At 38.7% G+C, this 17,342-nt stretch overlaps 1 protein-coding gene across 2 annotated transcripts in view; it reads right to left on the bottom strand.

The window, feature by feature from the left end:
• Nucleotides 1-1,829: 1,829 nt before the first annotated feature.
• The window catches only part of LOC122074917 (pentatricopeptide repeat-containing protein At2g17670), a 21,697-nt gene continuing 6,184 nt past the window's right edge, over nt 1,830-17,342 (bottom strand). For both annotated transcript variants that reach the window (XM_042639916.1, XM_042639915.1), the window contains one exon: nt 1,830-2,575. In XM_042639916.1, the coding sequence (XP_042495850.1) occupies nt 2,561-2,575 (15 nt within the window). In that variant the 3' untranslated portion in view covers nt 1,830-2,560. The remainder of the gene's footprint in view (nt 2,576-17,342) is intronic.

A 17,342-nucleotide genomic window follows, 5' to 3' on the forward strand; every position in this document is an offset into this window, starting at 1 on the left:
AAAAAAAGAAAAAAAAAAGAAGAAGAAGAAGAAGAAGAAGAAGAAGAAGAAGATGTTGGTTACTCCCACAGGAAGAAGCTCCTAGTGGGAGTAAGGGGGCTCCTGATACAGCCAAATTGGCCTCTCGGTGGGGAAATGACACGTGTCGCCTCTGAGACATGTGTCCTCCGCCAGATAAAGGTTCCAAGAAATCACTCACGCTCAAGCATGCTCGATCACTCAGGCACGCTCACAAAATCACGCGGGATCACGTTGTCTGCATGAGGGGGAATATTCCCCACGAGGAGGACGGTCGTAGGGGAGAAGGACGGGGAAAAAGACAAGAAGGAAACCCTAGCCCGAAGAAGGATATAAGGAGGCCGATAGGAAGGAAGAAGGTAAGCTCTGATACCCTCACCATTACTCCCTTATTGAACTGTGCAGCCGACCCTGACTTGAGCGTCGAAGGACTAACCTCGGACAAAGCTCCGGGCCTCCGTCGTCTGTGTTAGTGTAGGTTCGACTAGCGGGGTTTTTTGGCAGCAACACCTAGAATCCATATTTTAACAGCAAACAAAAGCCAGAATAAACATGGTGAGCCAGTCGGTACAATCGCTCACTATTCGAATCCTAATGGTCTTTTAATGCATAGTTGGTGACCTTATCCATACATTGGTTGTCTTCTCCATGAGTATGTTGAATTCTATGCTGTTCTCTAGTTCTGTAAAGCAATAAGTCGACCTTCCATGAATGTTAGGTTTTGAGCAACTACGCATGGCCCAATAGAAACGCTGTTTAGAATCTTGGATCAAAACTTGAGGGGTGATGTTTTTCCTTCTTCCTGAGTTTGAGGTGGGTTCCTTGTTAAACTCCAGAGGCAAGCCATGGCGGTCCTTAAGGTGATGTAAGAGACTACCACACCATTACACCAATGCCAATGATGAAAGAGCTAATATTCAACTTTTCCTGAAGGGACCCATAGTTGAAGCTTCTTATCTAAAGGAACTTCAACATTAACCCCTGCCCATGTGTGAGCTATGGATTTTGCTTAATCTAACTTGGTCATTTCCTAAGAAATCCCCTATATGCTATATAAGCATCACACCCTTAGCATAGAAGATACACTGCCAATCTCTGACTTGTTTTGACTTTGGTTTGATGCTATTCTTATTTAATTATATAATTACAATTTATACAGTTGCCATAAGGTATGATAATTAATGTTTTGTTTTCTTCAACAAATAAGAAAAATTGGACGAAAAAGAGACAAGTTTTGAGTCTTTTGACATGATGAATAATTAAGTGGTGATGATGTTGTCCCTTGTGAAAACGTAACTGATGGTGTCTAAGCAGAAGCCATTCTTATTGTTAATTCTGAGTCGAGAAAAGTAAACGTAAGAACAGTACTAGTGAAAGTGTAATTGATTGTTTCTCTACAACTTTACACGTCCAGAATATTAGACTCCACCGGCATGGTTGGGTTGGTGAGATGATCAGCCATTTGATTTTCCTGCCACAATGCAATGCCATGTTCCTACCAGGAAAAATAACTTCTGAGTTTTACACGTAACTGGAAGAGTTGCCCTCATCCCTGGAGTTGCAGCATGGCTCCTTTTGTTTTTCCTCGTCACCCATTAAGTTCATCAAAGATATTGACGTAATTTCCATACCTGCATATCCTCAAAATTGGCAGTCTCATTTTTTGTACGTGGTTTGCAGAATAAACTTCAGGTGAGGTACAACAAAAGTACCCCAACAATTAAAGGACAAAAGGAAAACCACCAACATACAAAAAGAAAAAAAGAGCCATATCTTCCTCGCCATTCAAAGTGTTGCAAGCTATTAAAAAATAATAATAATAAAATAAAATAAAATAAATTAAATAAAAAATTAAAAATTAAAACAAAAATTCTGATAAACCAAGCAGCATATGTTTCGGGACAAACCATCACCTTACAACCGCAGAGAACCCATATACCTGATAACCTCAGGCAGACAACTGAGACATTTTGATATTTCTGTCATTGCACACCTGGCCTAGTATTTTACAATTATATTTGCAGAATGAAACCATGATTGAGGTCTAAACATGGACTAACAGGATGCTATGTAATTGTTGGTCTGTGACTAAATAATTCATGAAACCATTTGTTAACTCGTTGCACTTACCAACCTGAATATCTATAATAGATAAACCACAAAATAAATGCAACCGAGGGCTTATCACAGAAATGGACCATCTAACCGAAGGAAAAAAAAAAGGCTTTTAATGCCTGGAAAACATGATCATAGCTTTTGTGGGTAAAAGGTTCCGGGCCTTCCTCATACCCTGTTGAGCTGGTCAATAACTCCTCTGTTCAGCCGAAAAAATAAATAAATAAATTCCAACAAGCCTTCAAGCACACCATTGTTGATCAGAGACCACATTTGGTAGTATGTCTTTTGGTGTTTACTGAAGCTCCCAAGCAGGCGGCGTTACCCTGCTGCAGCATCTCCAACACAGATGGTAGAAGTTGGTCAAACGTTCAAAACCAAACAGCTGACACCAAAATATATTCAGCATGTCTAACTGTAACTGAACTTACAACTCTGTCCCCTGCACAAATTATAGACAAGTGTCAGCTAAAATTGGACCTTGGAAGGGGGAAAAAATAGAAGAACTTGAACTTGGTACAAGGTGTGATCCCGTTGAAGCAATAAAAAGGAAAAGGTAGCATCAGCAACCATCATGAATGGCATTGTCATAATCCAACTAGATGATCCACATCATGATAATATACACTCCAAGTGAAAAACAAGTTCACCCAAAAGTTTGAAGGGTACGAAACTAGCAACATTGAGCAAAAGAGAGAGTTTGCTTCCAGAATCATCACATCAAAGTACTGTATAAATAAATGAAGTTATGAAGGATGAATACACTGCTTAGCTATACTATCCAGTATGGCCTGGATAACTGAGATGCCAGAGTATCTCTAGAAGCTAAGATCGCCTCCACTCCGACATGTTGAGAGATCTGCTGAGATCTCCGAGACAAAAAACCATCACTTGGCTTGGTAATTCCACTGACGTGTTGATTATTGTGGACTATCTGTTCTTTTTGTAGGGTGGGGGTGGGGGGAAGATGAATGATTTTGTTCTTTTCAATACAATTAAAAAAAGTCATTCAGACCTAAGAAATCTCTGGGGCAGGAAACAACACCTGATGGGGCCTAACATCTGGGCACCTACCATCTGTCATCCTCAGTTCCTCGTATTACACACCCGGTTGTTGATAATCTATCATGCAAGTCCAATAAGACTTACTGTTGGTTTGTCAAAATAATGAACGCAGGTGGAGCAGTGGAGCTAAAAGAGGACAAGCTTATTGCACAAACTCTGAATATGAAGCTCATATTGTAGCTGGTGAAACAGAAAGGAATCTAACATAATATGTCTTCTGAAGACTAATAATGTACCAGGGAAAGCCATTGGGAGATTCGCTCAACAGGATCGCAGGAAATAAGAACTAGAACCAGAAAAAAAAAAAAATTAGAAACTAGAGCAAAACAGTTCTGATTAGCCGAAACTGTAATCAAAGGTCACTTTAACAGCGAGATAGGACCTGCAAAGTTTGATCTAATTTTTATGGTTGGATCTGGAGTTATGGAACAATCCAACTGTCACTAAGAAACAAAAATCTGCATAATCGATTAGGATTTTCCAGGTATTCAGAACAGAGTAAAATTCGGGATTCAGAACAGTAGATTTAGCACTAAACTGAGATCAGATTCAGCCAAATAAATCAAAATTAAAAGTAACAGGTTTTGGAATCCATAAAAACCAGTGAAGAGAATCCACTCCCTCGGCTAATGAATCCACCTTAGTTTTCACTTGGAATCCACCAAGTAACAGCACTGAATTCACAGCAGTAAGTTAAATCTAAAAGGCCAAAATTCAGAAAACTGAATACCTTTACTTCATATATTTGTGTACTCCCCTAATATGACTAGAAATAGCTAAACCATCTAGTAATCAAACTAGCTAATTAACTGACCAATAAAATACCTGGAACAACTCTTATTCTAAATAGGACTCCCAACTTAAATAAAAATATAAGTAAACCCGTATTCCTTACTCCTACCCTTATTTCAGGCCCATAAAGTGGTTTATTACAATGAAAACCCATTGGACCAACGGCCTAACATGTATAAAACTCAACACAAGACTTATTTCCACTAAAATCAGCATCAATTCATTCCCTGTTGACAAAACTTGTCCTCAAGTTTGGAAGCGACACAGAATCAACACTACGTGATCAAAATCCTTCCTGCGATGAAGCTTTGGCTTCACGTGTATAAGAAGAACAAAATCAGCAATTCTCAAACCTGTCTCATTGAAAAAGTGATGTCAATGCAGTCCTCTATAACTCTGATACCAAGGAAAATTAAATGGGATAAATACGAACTAGAATCAGAAAAATAGAAATTTTGATTCATTGCTGGTTGGATCTGGAGTTATAGAATAATCCTACTGTCATTAGGTTTTCTAAATCCCTAGAAAATAGTTAAATTTGGGATTCAAAACAGAGGATTTAGCATTAAACTGATACCAGACTCGGCGGAATAAATCAGCATTGAGAATAACAGAATTTGACTTGAACTAGGAAACTAGAATTCAGTTAGAGGTTTAGGGTTTTGAGACAGAACTGAAATCAAAGAATAATGACATAATTTTGAAATCAATTATGGGAAGTCAGCAACCAAATTCAACAACTAGAACTTAACTTGAAGCAAACCTGAAACTGAAATTGTAGTATAACAGTAGTAACACAGGAAAAGAGTTAAAAAATCTGACCTGAAATTACTTGGGTGATAGAGAAGAAATAGAAAGATAGAAGAAAAGATAGGATAATAGGATAATGAGGCAAGAATCCACCTCACCTGTGTGGTTTTGAAATCTAACAGGAATAAAAAAAGTGAACAGAATCCACCTTACTTTCAATTGGAATCCACTCATTAACATCACTGAATCTACAAAGCAAAAATTCAGAAAACTGAATATCTTTGTCATAAATTCGTGCACCTAAATGGCTGGATACAAATATATATATATATATATATATATGACCAATAAAAGGATTAAAACAACTCCTATTCTGACTAGGACTCCCAACTTAAACAAACTAAAAAGCAAATCTTGTATCCCAAGTCTGACCTTATTTTAAGCCCATTAAAAATGGTTAATTACAATGATAAGCCATTGGACAAAGGCCTAACATGTATAAAATCCAGACCAAGGCTTATCCATTAAAATAAGCCCATTTTTTCTAATATTTCAGCATCAATGTTCAAGTCCTTGTAACCATCTTAGTATCTGACACTATTAAAAAAACATGATGAGACTTAGTACAACCCATCATTTCAAAAACAGATACCATATGCCATATAATGGTGGCAGAAGCAAGGGTAAAGAAATCCAAAGTTGCTATCATGTGAACTGCATAGAGGGTCATCAGTACACAGAAAATTCAATTCAATCACTTTGCCAATGATGTAGATCCCCATCATGGGCTACACTATTGCAGGAGGGAGATCCAGCCAAGCAGCCATCGAACCAGCCTTAAGGCTGATTCGATCTCCATCTATTAAAGGCCCACAGACCAGCAAGATGGGCCCATCGATCCACTTATGTTAAGTCAGTCCACTTAAGTGTTAATTTAATTTAGTCATTAGTTCATAAAGGCCCATTGGGCCCATTGATTTATAATTCAATAAGGCCCATTAGTGGCCATCGATTTACTTGTAATCAAGCCCATAAGTGGCTATTAGTTAGTAAACACTCAGTTACCTATTTGTATAGGTTTCTAATGTTAGTCCTGGTAGGAGTACAACTCCTAGTTCTAATGTGACAGCTAATAGCATAGTTTCTGCCCTCTATTTAAAGAGGAGCTCTTGTACTCAGAATTTCAGATTTGAATGAACAAAGAATTGTAGTCAATTGAGATAGCTGTGGGTGAGATGCCCTAGGGAAGAGTGAGATGCTCGACCCAACCTATTCCCCTATCCCATCCTTCCCTTCATTCTCTATTTTCTGTTTTATCCATTCTATTGGTCCCAGAATTTGATTTTTATTGAATTTCGTAAAGATCCTGCCTGGATGGGATCACTTGTGATTCGAGCTTACATTAGCCAATGTCACATCATCAAATCAACTACATCAGAGTTTTAGCACTAACTTCAGAGAAGTGAGGATAAACAGCTCTGCATTTTATCATTAACTGCGAGCAGAGATAAGGTGGACAGAGTCAACAGACAGTTCTCATCTCTTCTGTCGTGGGCCAGATGGTGGAAAATCAATCAATATGCATCAGTTATGTCACCAAAGCAACTATTTCAGGGTATATAATTAACTTTGTTCAGAAGAAAGGTGGAAAAAAGCAGAGTTTTATAATTAACTTTGATTAGAAGAAAGACGGTTCTCGTCCACTTATTGTCATGGACCAGATGGTGGAAGGTAGCATATATATTTATGGGGAGGAGGCTACTATTTCATAATACCACATCACAGTTTTTAATTGAAGAAGAAGAATAGGGGCTTCTGAAAAGCAGATCTAAAACATTTTCCCCTTTCAACAAAAGTCACATGCCGGCAGATACTTCAGCAAACACCACAAGCCTTGCAAAGTTAACTTTCCTTCTGTCTATACTGACTGGAATCCCAGTTCAAAACTCTGGATTTAGAAATATGCATACTGTACGAATCACCAGTACAACATCTTTACCAGAGGAGCTCCTTTAATGGATCATTAGTGCAAAAAAAAATCTCCAATTAATCCCCTTAACTTTTCCACATGAAATTCTAAATGCATACACCAGTAGGACCTCATGAATAAGCAGGCCAAATGGTATGGACTCCATGAAGTATGTTGCAATCATCCATACAAGGGGCGCAACATAGTCCCACCCAGGGGATATCCAGGCTCAAAATTTTGTAACTACATTGGGCTGGGCATTGGGCTTGGCCATATTGAAACTTCACAATTGCCAAACCCATCCCTTGCCCAAGCTGCAGTCTAACCCAAACTAATCAACGCCAACTAAATCATGTAATTGGATGTCCATCAACAACCCCACTTTGGTGCCAATAGAGACATGAGACAAGAGTAGCACCAAAGATGTATGAAAGACCTGCTTTTCCCTAGAATCTTTAATCAGAATGTAACGACTAACGAGGTTTTGTTTCTTTTTTCATATTCATTTACCTGAACGCAGGACAGAAGGTAACGACTAACGAGGTTTTGTTTCTTTTTTCATATTCATTTACCTGAACACAGGACGCCGGGGGTGGATCATGGATGGGGAGTTCTGCATGTTATTTTAATCAGTAACTCAGATTCTCAACATCATTATGAAAAATTGTTTGGCTTCTCCAGAGGTGTAAACTGAAATTGTTTACTATGGATCACCACCATTCCACAGCTTTCGTAGAGATTGAGCAGTAATGCCGATTATAGAACCCGGTTACTAGTGGATCCTCAACATAAGATCCACCTAAGAATATCTAATAAGCAGCTTGCATCACAGAAAATGAGATAGCTGACATAGAAAAGCTCTTGGGCTTAAAGTACAACCGTAAGAATCACAAAGCAACAACAGCTAGAACTGAGGTCTAATATGGATCTGTTTTGGATGAGTTGTCTAGCTCATGGGAGCTTGGTATTGGTGTTTTATTTACTTTATTTCATTCCAAGTTCTACCTATGGCATTTCAGTTTAAGTTGAATTAGCTAATTAGCTAATAACATTACTCCTAATCATCATAGGCGATAATGTAGAACTTTGTTGAGAAGTCAAGTCTAATCCCAAAGCTACAGGATACTCTCAAAGAACAACCAGTATCCAAAGAAAAACAGAAAAACAAAGAAAATTAGGATTAAAAAGGAAAACCAAGTCTGGGTAACAGACTAACGATTACAAAACTCTCAAGAATCTGTGAACAGAACTAACAATAGATGATGGGGCCTTAACAGGGACTGTAAGAGGCCTAATCCCAGTTGATAATATGGTCCAACACCCAAAAAAACCAACAGAAATTAAGGCAGGTCTATCGATTCCAAATCTGGGAAGAATAGGTCACTAGAAGATAAAATTAGGGAGATTTCTAATATCACTCAAACCCCTGGACAGAAAAGGCTCCCCTTTTGGGTCTAGTTCCCCCTAGGTAGGGCCTAACTTCGATCCAAAATTCAGCCAAACTGATGGTTGTTTAGGTCTCGGCAAGTTTTAAAAATTACACATAGAATCTGCAATTTTCTGGGCAGAATTGAGAGGAAAAAACTGAATTTAATACATGTTAGAACTTGAGTAGATCAGTAGCACTCTATGTAGTTGAGAGAAGAAGAAGAAGATAAGCAAAGGAAGAGGACTGCTCGGGCTTACACCGCAAGCATCAACTGGATCAAACACCAGTTCCATCAGTCTTGATCAAACACAAGACAAATCTCCATGGAGAAGACAGCAACGGCTACAACAATTGTTTTCTTCAAATTGTTCAGTTATGGGAGCCTCATTGCTTTGTATTAGTAGTAATACTGGGGGAGATTGGAGGGTTCCAAAATAGGAAACCCCACAATTGATTGCCTATTGCATGAGTTTCTAAAAACTGAAAATAGAACTAAATTAAAAAATGACACTAATGACTTGACTCAAACATTAACTTAGCTCCTACGAAATACCAAAGAATAACAACTTAAATCGAACCCAACTAAAAAAGAAACTAATGAAAAATGAAACAAACTAGTTAATCCTGTATGCGACCTTAATAGCCCCAGTTTAGGCCCCATAAAAGTGGCTTATTATACTCAAAACACATGGGATCAAAGGCCAACGTGTATGGTTCCCAACTCTAGGCTTATTCCTAATTAAACAAGTCTATTTTGGTAATGAATCTGCATTGACTCTCCCCATCTTGAAATAAAGTCGCCCTCAAATTTTGTAGTGATTAGAGGAAAACAACATGTGAGTTGCAGATGTAACCATTCCCAAATAGAATTTTGGTTGCTTGTAGACTTGTGGAATGTAGTTTTCAAGGTGTGGAGCTTTCTCTTCGAAGAACCATGATGGCATAACGAACTCTGTATGCTTGACCACTGAATCGATACCAACCGTGAATGTCGTATGCATAGAGTCATCAACGTTGGTAACCTTCTCATTAAGGATTGGAGGAACAAACTCTTCCTTTTCATCATGAATCACAAATATTTGTTGTGGAATGCTCTCAACCACTACCTCATCGTCCACGACTTCAATATTGTCTACTCTGTTCTCTTCAACATAGAACTCTTCAGTGTGAATCTGCTATCTCTTGACCTTCTATCTTTGAATATTCAAGAACTATCTCTTCAATGGGAACCTTGACTTCAAGTTCTTTCGGTCTGAATAGAGGTATCCTCACTTCCCATAGAGGTGTTATAGGTATTGTTAATGATTCTTGGACACCAACCTGTCATTGCATTCCAGCTCATCGTTCATCTATTTGCACCATACTTTGATTTAGTTGCATCAACATCTTAAAAATATAATCAAAATCTACGGGGACTTATTTCACTTTTGGCCATGTTCAGCTCTGATAGTCTTTCAGGGTTGTTCTCTGCCATGCTTTAATATAGTTGTCACGACATCGCCAAGGCGGCGATTAGGCGTCTCGGCGTTTTGGAGAGTGGCAAATTGATGGACTGATTAGGGTCAGTCTCATTAATCAACCGCCAAGGACCGTATGGTGTCGCCAAATCATCCTTGGCGACGATTTATTATGTTTTGTACATTAATTAGTCACCGTTTTGTTTTGTTTTTTTAAGTTATTATTGTTAGTTATTAATATTGATTCTCTTTCTAACAATATGATTGGCTGGTGTAATTGAAGTGTAAAAATCAATGCTACATGGGATAAGTCCCTTATACTAAAAGTGTAAATTAAGTTGCACCAAAAAACAAAAATGTAAATTACGACCTAAATCCCTAATAGACTAAGTCTCAACTCGCGACTCTCTTTAATGGTAAGACCTCAACAGTTCAACCCTAAGTCTGAAGGCGAAGACCGAAGAGACGAAGAGTTCTGCTCTTGCTCCGGCGATTCCTGCTTTCGTGCTCCGGCAAAAATAGGTATGAATCCTTGCCTCTATTTTCTGTTATGTTCGACTTTTCTTCACCTCTTTTTTTTTTTCCTTTTTCTGCTACTATTCAGTGATTCAGTCTCTGGCTCTGCTAGTCTTCTCTTCTTCTCTTTGTCTCTTCTTCTATTCTTCTAATCTTCTTCTTCCTTGCCTCCGGTAGTCTGGTTTGTTCGACTCTTCTTCACCTCTTTTTTTTCCCCTTTTTCTGCTACTAGTCAGTCTCTTCTCTTCTTCTAATCTTCTTCCCCCTCTTCCTTAGTTCCTTGCCTCTCCCTCTGGTTTGTTCGACTCTTCTTCACCTCTTTTTTTTTCTTTGAACACAAAAAATAAAAGGAGAATCAAATCAAAATTCACATGGGATTAGAAGAGGTCACTCACACATGAAATAGGTTGTACATGAAAGATGACATGGCCAAAGTTATCAAACATGAAAACCTCAACCTGTAATCGACTTAGTTCAGGGGCCAAGTCCCAGTTTGATCGTTGGGTAACTCAAATAGGCTGTGCTGTGACACTTAAAAAGAATTGTTAAGGATCTGGAAAAAAAAAAAAAGGAATGGGCAGGGGGGACCCATAACTCGATCTTTTTTACATTGAATCAACTATGGACAGCCTGTGATCCCATCATGGTTTTAAAACCAAATTGGACCAGATGGGTAAATTGTGTTTGACTGTAACAGGACCCTTTTTGGTTATTCATAAGCACCATCCAGTACTAAAAACTTAATTGAACTAGTGATTTTTGATGACTTGATGTATAATTGTACAAGTCAATAATTCATGTTGATTTTTGATGACATGATATGGCTATGTTGATTTTTGATGATTTGATGTTGTTTAATGTTGGTTTTATATATTGTAGGCTTCTAACAATGCTAAATAACTTTATAAAATAGAGAAAATAAAAAATGACACATGGGCGATTTGACCGCCATGGCAACGTCATAACGGGCGACTCGTCGCCAAATCGATTAACCACCCCTCCACCGCCTTGGATCGATTTGACGCCGTGACAACTATGTGCTCTAATACCACTTGATGTAAAACTATGCTGACAAGTAAAGCCTAATCCCAATGTCGCAAGATACTCTCGAAGAAAAATCAATATCCAAAATAGGACAGCAACACAAAGGAAATCAGAATTAAAAAGGAAAACCAAGTCTGTAACAGCCTACCAATTAGAGAATTCTTAAGAATCTATGAAAAGAACTAACAAGAGATGATGGGGCCTTAACAGGGACTCTAAGAGGCCTAATCCCAGTTGATAACATGGTCCACCACCCAAAGAAACCAACAGAAATATAGGCAGGTCTATCGATTTCAAATCCGAGCAGAATAGGTCACTAGAAGATAAAATTAGAGAGATTTATAATATCTGTCAAACCCCTGGACAGAAAAGACACCCCTTTGGGTCGAGTTCCCACCTAGGTACTGCCTAACTTCGATCCAAAATTCAGCCAAACCTGATGGCTGTTTAGCTTTGGGGAAGTTCTGAATATTGCTCACAGAATCTACAATTTTCTGGGCAGAACTGAGAGGAAAAAACTGAATTTCATACTTGTTAGAACTTGAGCAGATCAGTAGCACTCTGTGTAGTTGAGAGAAGAAGAAGAACATAAGCAAAGGAAGAGGACCTCTCGGGCTTCAAACCGCAGAGAGTCAACTGAATCAAACACCAGTTCCATCAGTCTTGATCAAACACAAGACAAATCTCCATGGAGAAGGCAGCAGCAGCTATAGCAATTGTTTTCTTCAAATCGTTCAGCTATGGGAGCCTCATTGCTTTGTATTAATAGTGATACGGGGGGAGGGAATAGAGCCTAGCAATTGGAAGGTTCCAAAATAGGAAACCCCACAATTGATTTCCTATTACATAAGTTTCTAAAAACTAGAAATAGAAACAAACAAAGAGAGGAAGCTAATGACTTGATTCAAATACTAACTTAGCTCCTAAGAAATATCAAAGACTAACAAATTAAATTGAACTCAACTAAAAAGAAAACAAACTAGTTGATCCCATATGCAACCTTAATAGCCCCAGTTTAGACCCATAAAAGTGTCCTATCACACTCATCAAATGCCCAACATATATGGAACCTAACCCTAAGCTTATTCCTAATAAAATAAGCCTATTTTGGTGATGAATCTGCATCAAGAGTATGATTTCAATTAGAATAGGAGTTTTGTTTCATCGCTATAAATACTTTGTAAGACTCCATAGCCAGACAAGATTTGAGTAATGCGTGTTGCTGAGTTGCCTATGGGCAATGATGTGAGAAACAGTGTGGGTGAGATAACCAAACCCGAGAGAGGTTACACATCCTTCTTTTCTCTCTTATGCTCTATTTTATGCTACAAGGTTCTGATTTGATTTCTAATTGACTGATATTATCATTCTTTAGTTTTCTTCACCGTGTTTTGAGTTGAATCATTCAGTCTTCAGTCTACTACTATATTCCTGTAATCTTTCTTTCTGATCTGCATTATTCAAGCTTAAATTACTACCTGCGCACCCCCGTCTTTTGGTCTATTTAAGTCAATTTTTTTTAATCACCTGAAACAGAAATCCTTACTAGTTGACCAAATTGAGACTTTGGGGTATTAACGGGAGACCTACTATTGACCTTCAACCAGGGTTACCCTACTATTGACTTTCGACCAGGGTATCTCCCTGATCTGAGGCTCTGAGCTACTGAATTTAGAATTCTCCTGTTTTCTTGTCCTTGGTTCTATTTCAGATTTGAGATTTTTACATTACTTTGAATCTAGCCGTCAACTTGGGCCGTCTTTGGTATGATTTCTATTTGTATTTATCTGGCCTATTTCTATTTTACAAGTATTTAATATGATTTATGATACCTATTTTTATTTATTATAAATTAAGATAAATCACATATTACAAACAGGTGAAGAGCTATCTGTGATTTGTAGCCAAAAACTATATATATATATATATATATATATTTTACCTTTTAATTAACATGTGTTTGTAACTGCTTCAAATCAGGGGTAAATAGGTAGCTTCAATTATTTTTAGAAACACCTTGTTTCATCCGCTTCATTTGCAATTTTGTTTGTGTGTGTGTGTGTGCGAGAGAGAGAGAGAGGGCAGGCCGGAGCAGAAGTTCTCACAGTCCTCTGTTCTTTCCTCCATCATCAAATTCTGCGACAAGCCTCAGTCGAGAGAGTAGAAGCTGTGCTCACTGTCATCATTCCCACTGCCATTACCTATCTCTATCGTCATCGCCACTATACCTTTGTTGCATGCATCATCAATTAATAGATGGTTCTTACCTGTTATGGTGAGGCGAGACGCTTCTGACAATGACCTGGGTTTGCCAAGGGTCCAGGTTTAGATCTACCCATCTAGCCCAGGTGGTAAGTCCCTTCTTAAGCAACCATTGGGTTCATCTCTGAACATTTTATTTCCCTCCATCAAAAATCCCAATTGCTAATGTTAAAAGTTTGATCATTAAAGAATGGAAATTATGAAATAGCTAATCAGTAAATCAAGCAAACCAAGTGTTTGTTCTCTTACGTGCTTGAATTCACAAGCATGTGCACCACTGAGCTCAATCAAACACAAGAACATCAACACCTCTCCAAAATCTTGCGTTCTCTTCAACCGAATCCAAATGAAGAATCTTTTTGTTCTGAGGTCCTTCCCTCTTCAATTCCACCAGGAAAAGAGTCCAGCAAAACTCAATGTTTCAATATCCTATACAGATTAACAGATGAATGAGATTGTGGTTATTGGGTTCTTTATGGGAAAAGAGATGAGCTTAATGGAACTCCGTTCTTGGTTTTCGACAAAATGTCGCAATGGAACTCAATCTCTTGGCTTCATACTGATCTTCTCTCCTTCCCTTGTTGTCGTTGTTTGTTGGCTATATAACTGACATAGAGCTTCAGCAGGTTTCGCCCTCCCAAGCAATTTAATCAACGATCTCATCTTGACAAATATGTGAAACAGAGTCATACTTGTTGAAGATAGTCTGGCCCCTTCACGATATGTCTGAACAATATATCTGAGTGCCTGATCCCTCTCTCATTATAGAATTTATTTTAAAAATTGGTAATACCAAACCAATTTTTCATCAAACAAATTATTCAATGTATTGGTACCTATTGTAATAATGGGTTTATGGGTATTCTAGAGTTCTACCAAACAGGTCCTTGAGTCCATTAGGGTTATGGTTTATGGTATTGTAATATTCTCTAGAATATTCCTTTCTCTCTATTATATATAAAGAGGGCTAGTCTCTATGAGACATAAGCTCAATTCCCCAATTTAACATGGTATCAAAGCCATGAAACCCTCAACCCTCCCTAAGCCAGCGATCTGTGAGATGATGTACCAGGGATCTGTTATTTAGTTGTTGAAGAATCTGATTCTATTGTCTGAGACCCTTTGGTTCTAATCAGTAGCTATGTCTGGTGTTACTACATCTTCAGGATCTGACGGGCCCTCTTCATCTATGCTTCACATCCCCCCTAGCTCCATCAAACCAGATGGGAGCAACTATCTATTGTGGTCTCATTCCTGTTACTTGGCTATTGGTGCTCGTGGCTTGTCAGACTATATTACTAATGCTACAAAGAAGCCTACTACTGTTGACAAAACCCAGGTAAAATGGGAGACATACGACTTACTCATGATGTCCTACCTCATTAATTCCATTGATCCCACTATTGCTCAAAGCTATCTCTTACTGGATACTGCTGCCAAAATCTAGAAGGTTGCCAAGGACACTTATTCCTAAATGGGCAATGATGCCCAATGTTATGAACTGAGGAAACGTATCCATGACACCAAACAGAAGGAACTTTCTCTTTCCCAATATTATTTTACCCTCAAAGGTATGTGGCAAGAGTTAGACTTTTATGATGATACTATTCTTAATGCGAAGCTGACATTGCTATTACTGCAAAGAAAGAAGATAAGATTCGTGTTTATGTATTCCTTGTTGGTCTCAATACCGAGTTTAATTAAACTTGAGCTCAGATTCTGAGTAGGGATCCCTTTCCCACCTTGGAACAAGCCTATGCCCTTGTTCTGAGGACACTCGCCATATTGCTATGCTTTACCCTACTACACAGGATCGCTCTGCTACTACTCTGGTTCAGGGAATCAAACTAGAGAAACTCCACCTACACCCATAGAGAAGAAGGTTGTCAAGTGTGATTACTGTGGAAAGGAACATCACACTAGGGACAAGTGCTAGAAGTAACATGGAAAACCAACCAATGCTCGTAGTCGTGAACAGGGACGGTCCAACGCTATCGCGAATCAAGCTTCTGAGGACACTCCCATGGATTCCTCTGTCTCCAATGAAGTTCTACAGACCTTGCGCCAATTGATGACGCTTGAAACTGCTTCATCCTTTGCAACTTCAGCTACTTCTCTTCCAGTTTCCTCTGATCTTGCACCATACACAAGTATTCCATTTGGTGGCCATTGTGCATCGATTGAATCCCCTTCTTGGATTATCGAGTCAAGGGCCACTGACTACATGACAGGGTCTCCTAACCACTTTGATGCTTACTCTCCTCTGTCAGGTAACCAAAATGTCCAGGTGGCAGATGGATCTCTTTCCCCTATCTCTGGAAAGGGTTCCATCTCTCCCAGTCCATTATAATCCCTGTCTTCTGTTTTGCATGTCCCAAAGTTTATTACAAATCTTTTTTCCATTAGTAGCATTATTAGAGATCTTAATTGCAAAGTAACATTCTTTCCTACCCATAGTCTTGTTCAGGACCTGGTAACGAATCATATAATTGGTAGTGGTAAAGTGGTGGATGGGTTGTACGCTTGATTAGTCTCCTACTGCATTGACCTCTCAGCACACAATTCCAACTACATCAACTTTTGCCTTGCATAGTCTCTACCAGTGGCATCGTCGCTTGGGTCACCCACCATTTCATGGAGAACCTTAGGGAAGAAAGGGGAAATCAAAGTAGAGAGGAGGAAAGAGGGGAATCACACACTTCACTAGTGCACAAACTCAACACCTTCATTCAACAAGTCAAAATCACTCCCCTTGTCCATCGGTTACAGTCAATATATAGGAAAGTAAAGACATAGAATTAGAATCTTAACTGAAATGGAAACTAGCCTAAACTAGGGAACAACCAATAAAAGGAAACCAAAGCAAGGAAATAAATCCATGCATGCGTTGCTTATAATCAGAAAGTAAGAATCTTCGGTTTATGACTTCATGCATTTTTGCCCAAGTAGTGACTAAGCCAATGCCTCGAGTTCGGTTCTGTTGTTGTTGCTTGATCCACCAGACTCAGGCCGTGCCTTTCAATTTAACCTCTACAAATAGGATCTTTTGGGCCTCAGTTAACCCATACCATCTGAAGAATGTCTCTAAGCTGTGAATCCAGTCAAGGCACAATTTTGGATTGTTGTCTCCATAAAAATCAAGGACATCCAACCTTGCTGCTCTTTTTGCTTCATCATCATATTTACCCGTACCATATAGTGGTGGAGGAGGTGGTGGTGGTGTATGATGTGGTGGCGGTGGTGGTGGTAGTGATACTGATGGATCCTGTGGAGTGGTGTTGGAAGAATCCCCAGATTGAACAGGACTCTTTCCTTTATCTGTTGCCACCAAACGATCAATAGAAACTTGCATGGATCTCATAGATACTTGCATAGATTCCATCATTGTCTTAAGAGATGTGACGATGGTAGTGAGAGCATCAATTTTTATATTAGTTTCTCCTTTATAAGAGTTCAACTGTTGAACAACTTCATTATTAGTTACCATGGTGATGATTAATAAAACAGCGCTCAAAGAGTAATGGCAAAATAGTAAATAAATGGAAACTTAAAGGAGAATGGCAGAATGGTAATTATCTCCCTTTTTTTTTTCAATGATGGCAGAACTGTAAATACTGAAATTCAATTTAAGTTCCAAAAGGATGTCACGTATGGGTACAGGGGTATACTTGGAAAGACAAGGTACAATATGGACTAAAAGGAATTGAAGGAGAAAGAGGGTAATTCTGGAAATTCAGAAATAGGGATTAAAATAAAAAAGGAATCGTGGGGGTTCTACCGACCAAGGGCTCCTTCTCTCTTGGAGGCGGAAAAAAAAGAAACCTGCAACTGATGGAGAAGATGAAGGTCTATCTGCGGTGGGACTCCAGGTATGAGTCATACCTTCTTCTTCTTTTGTTTTCTCTCTCCTCAACTTCCCCCCTTC

The sequence above is a fragment of the Macadamia integrifolia genome, chromosome 3, assembly GCF_013358625.1.
Source record: "Macadamia integrifolia cultivar HAES 741 chromosome 3, SCU_Mint_v3, whole genome shotgun sequence".
In the NCBI taxonomy this organism is placed as follows: domain Eukaryota; kingdom Viridiplantae; phylum Streptophyta; class Magnoliopsida; order Proteales; family Proteaceae; genus Macadamia; species Macadamia integrifolia.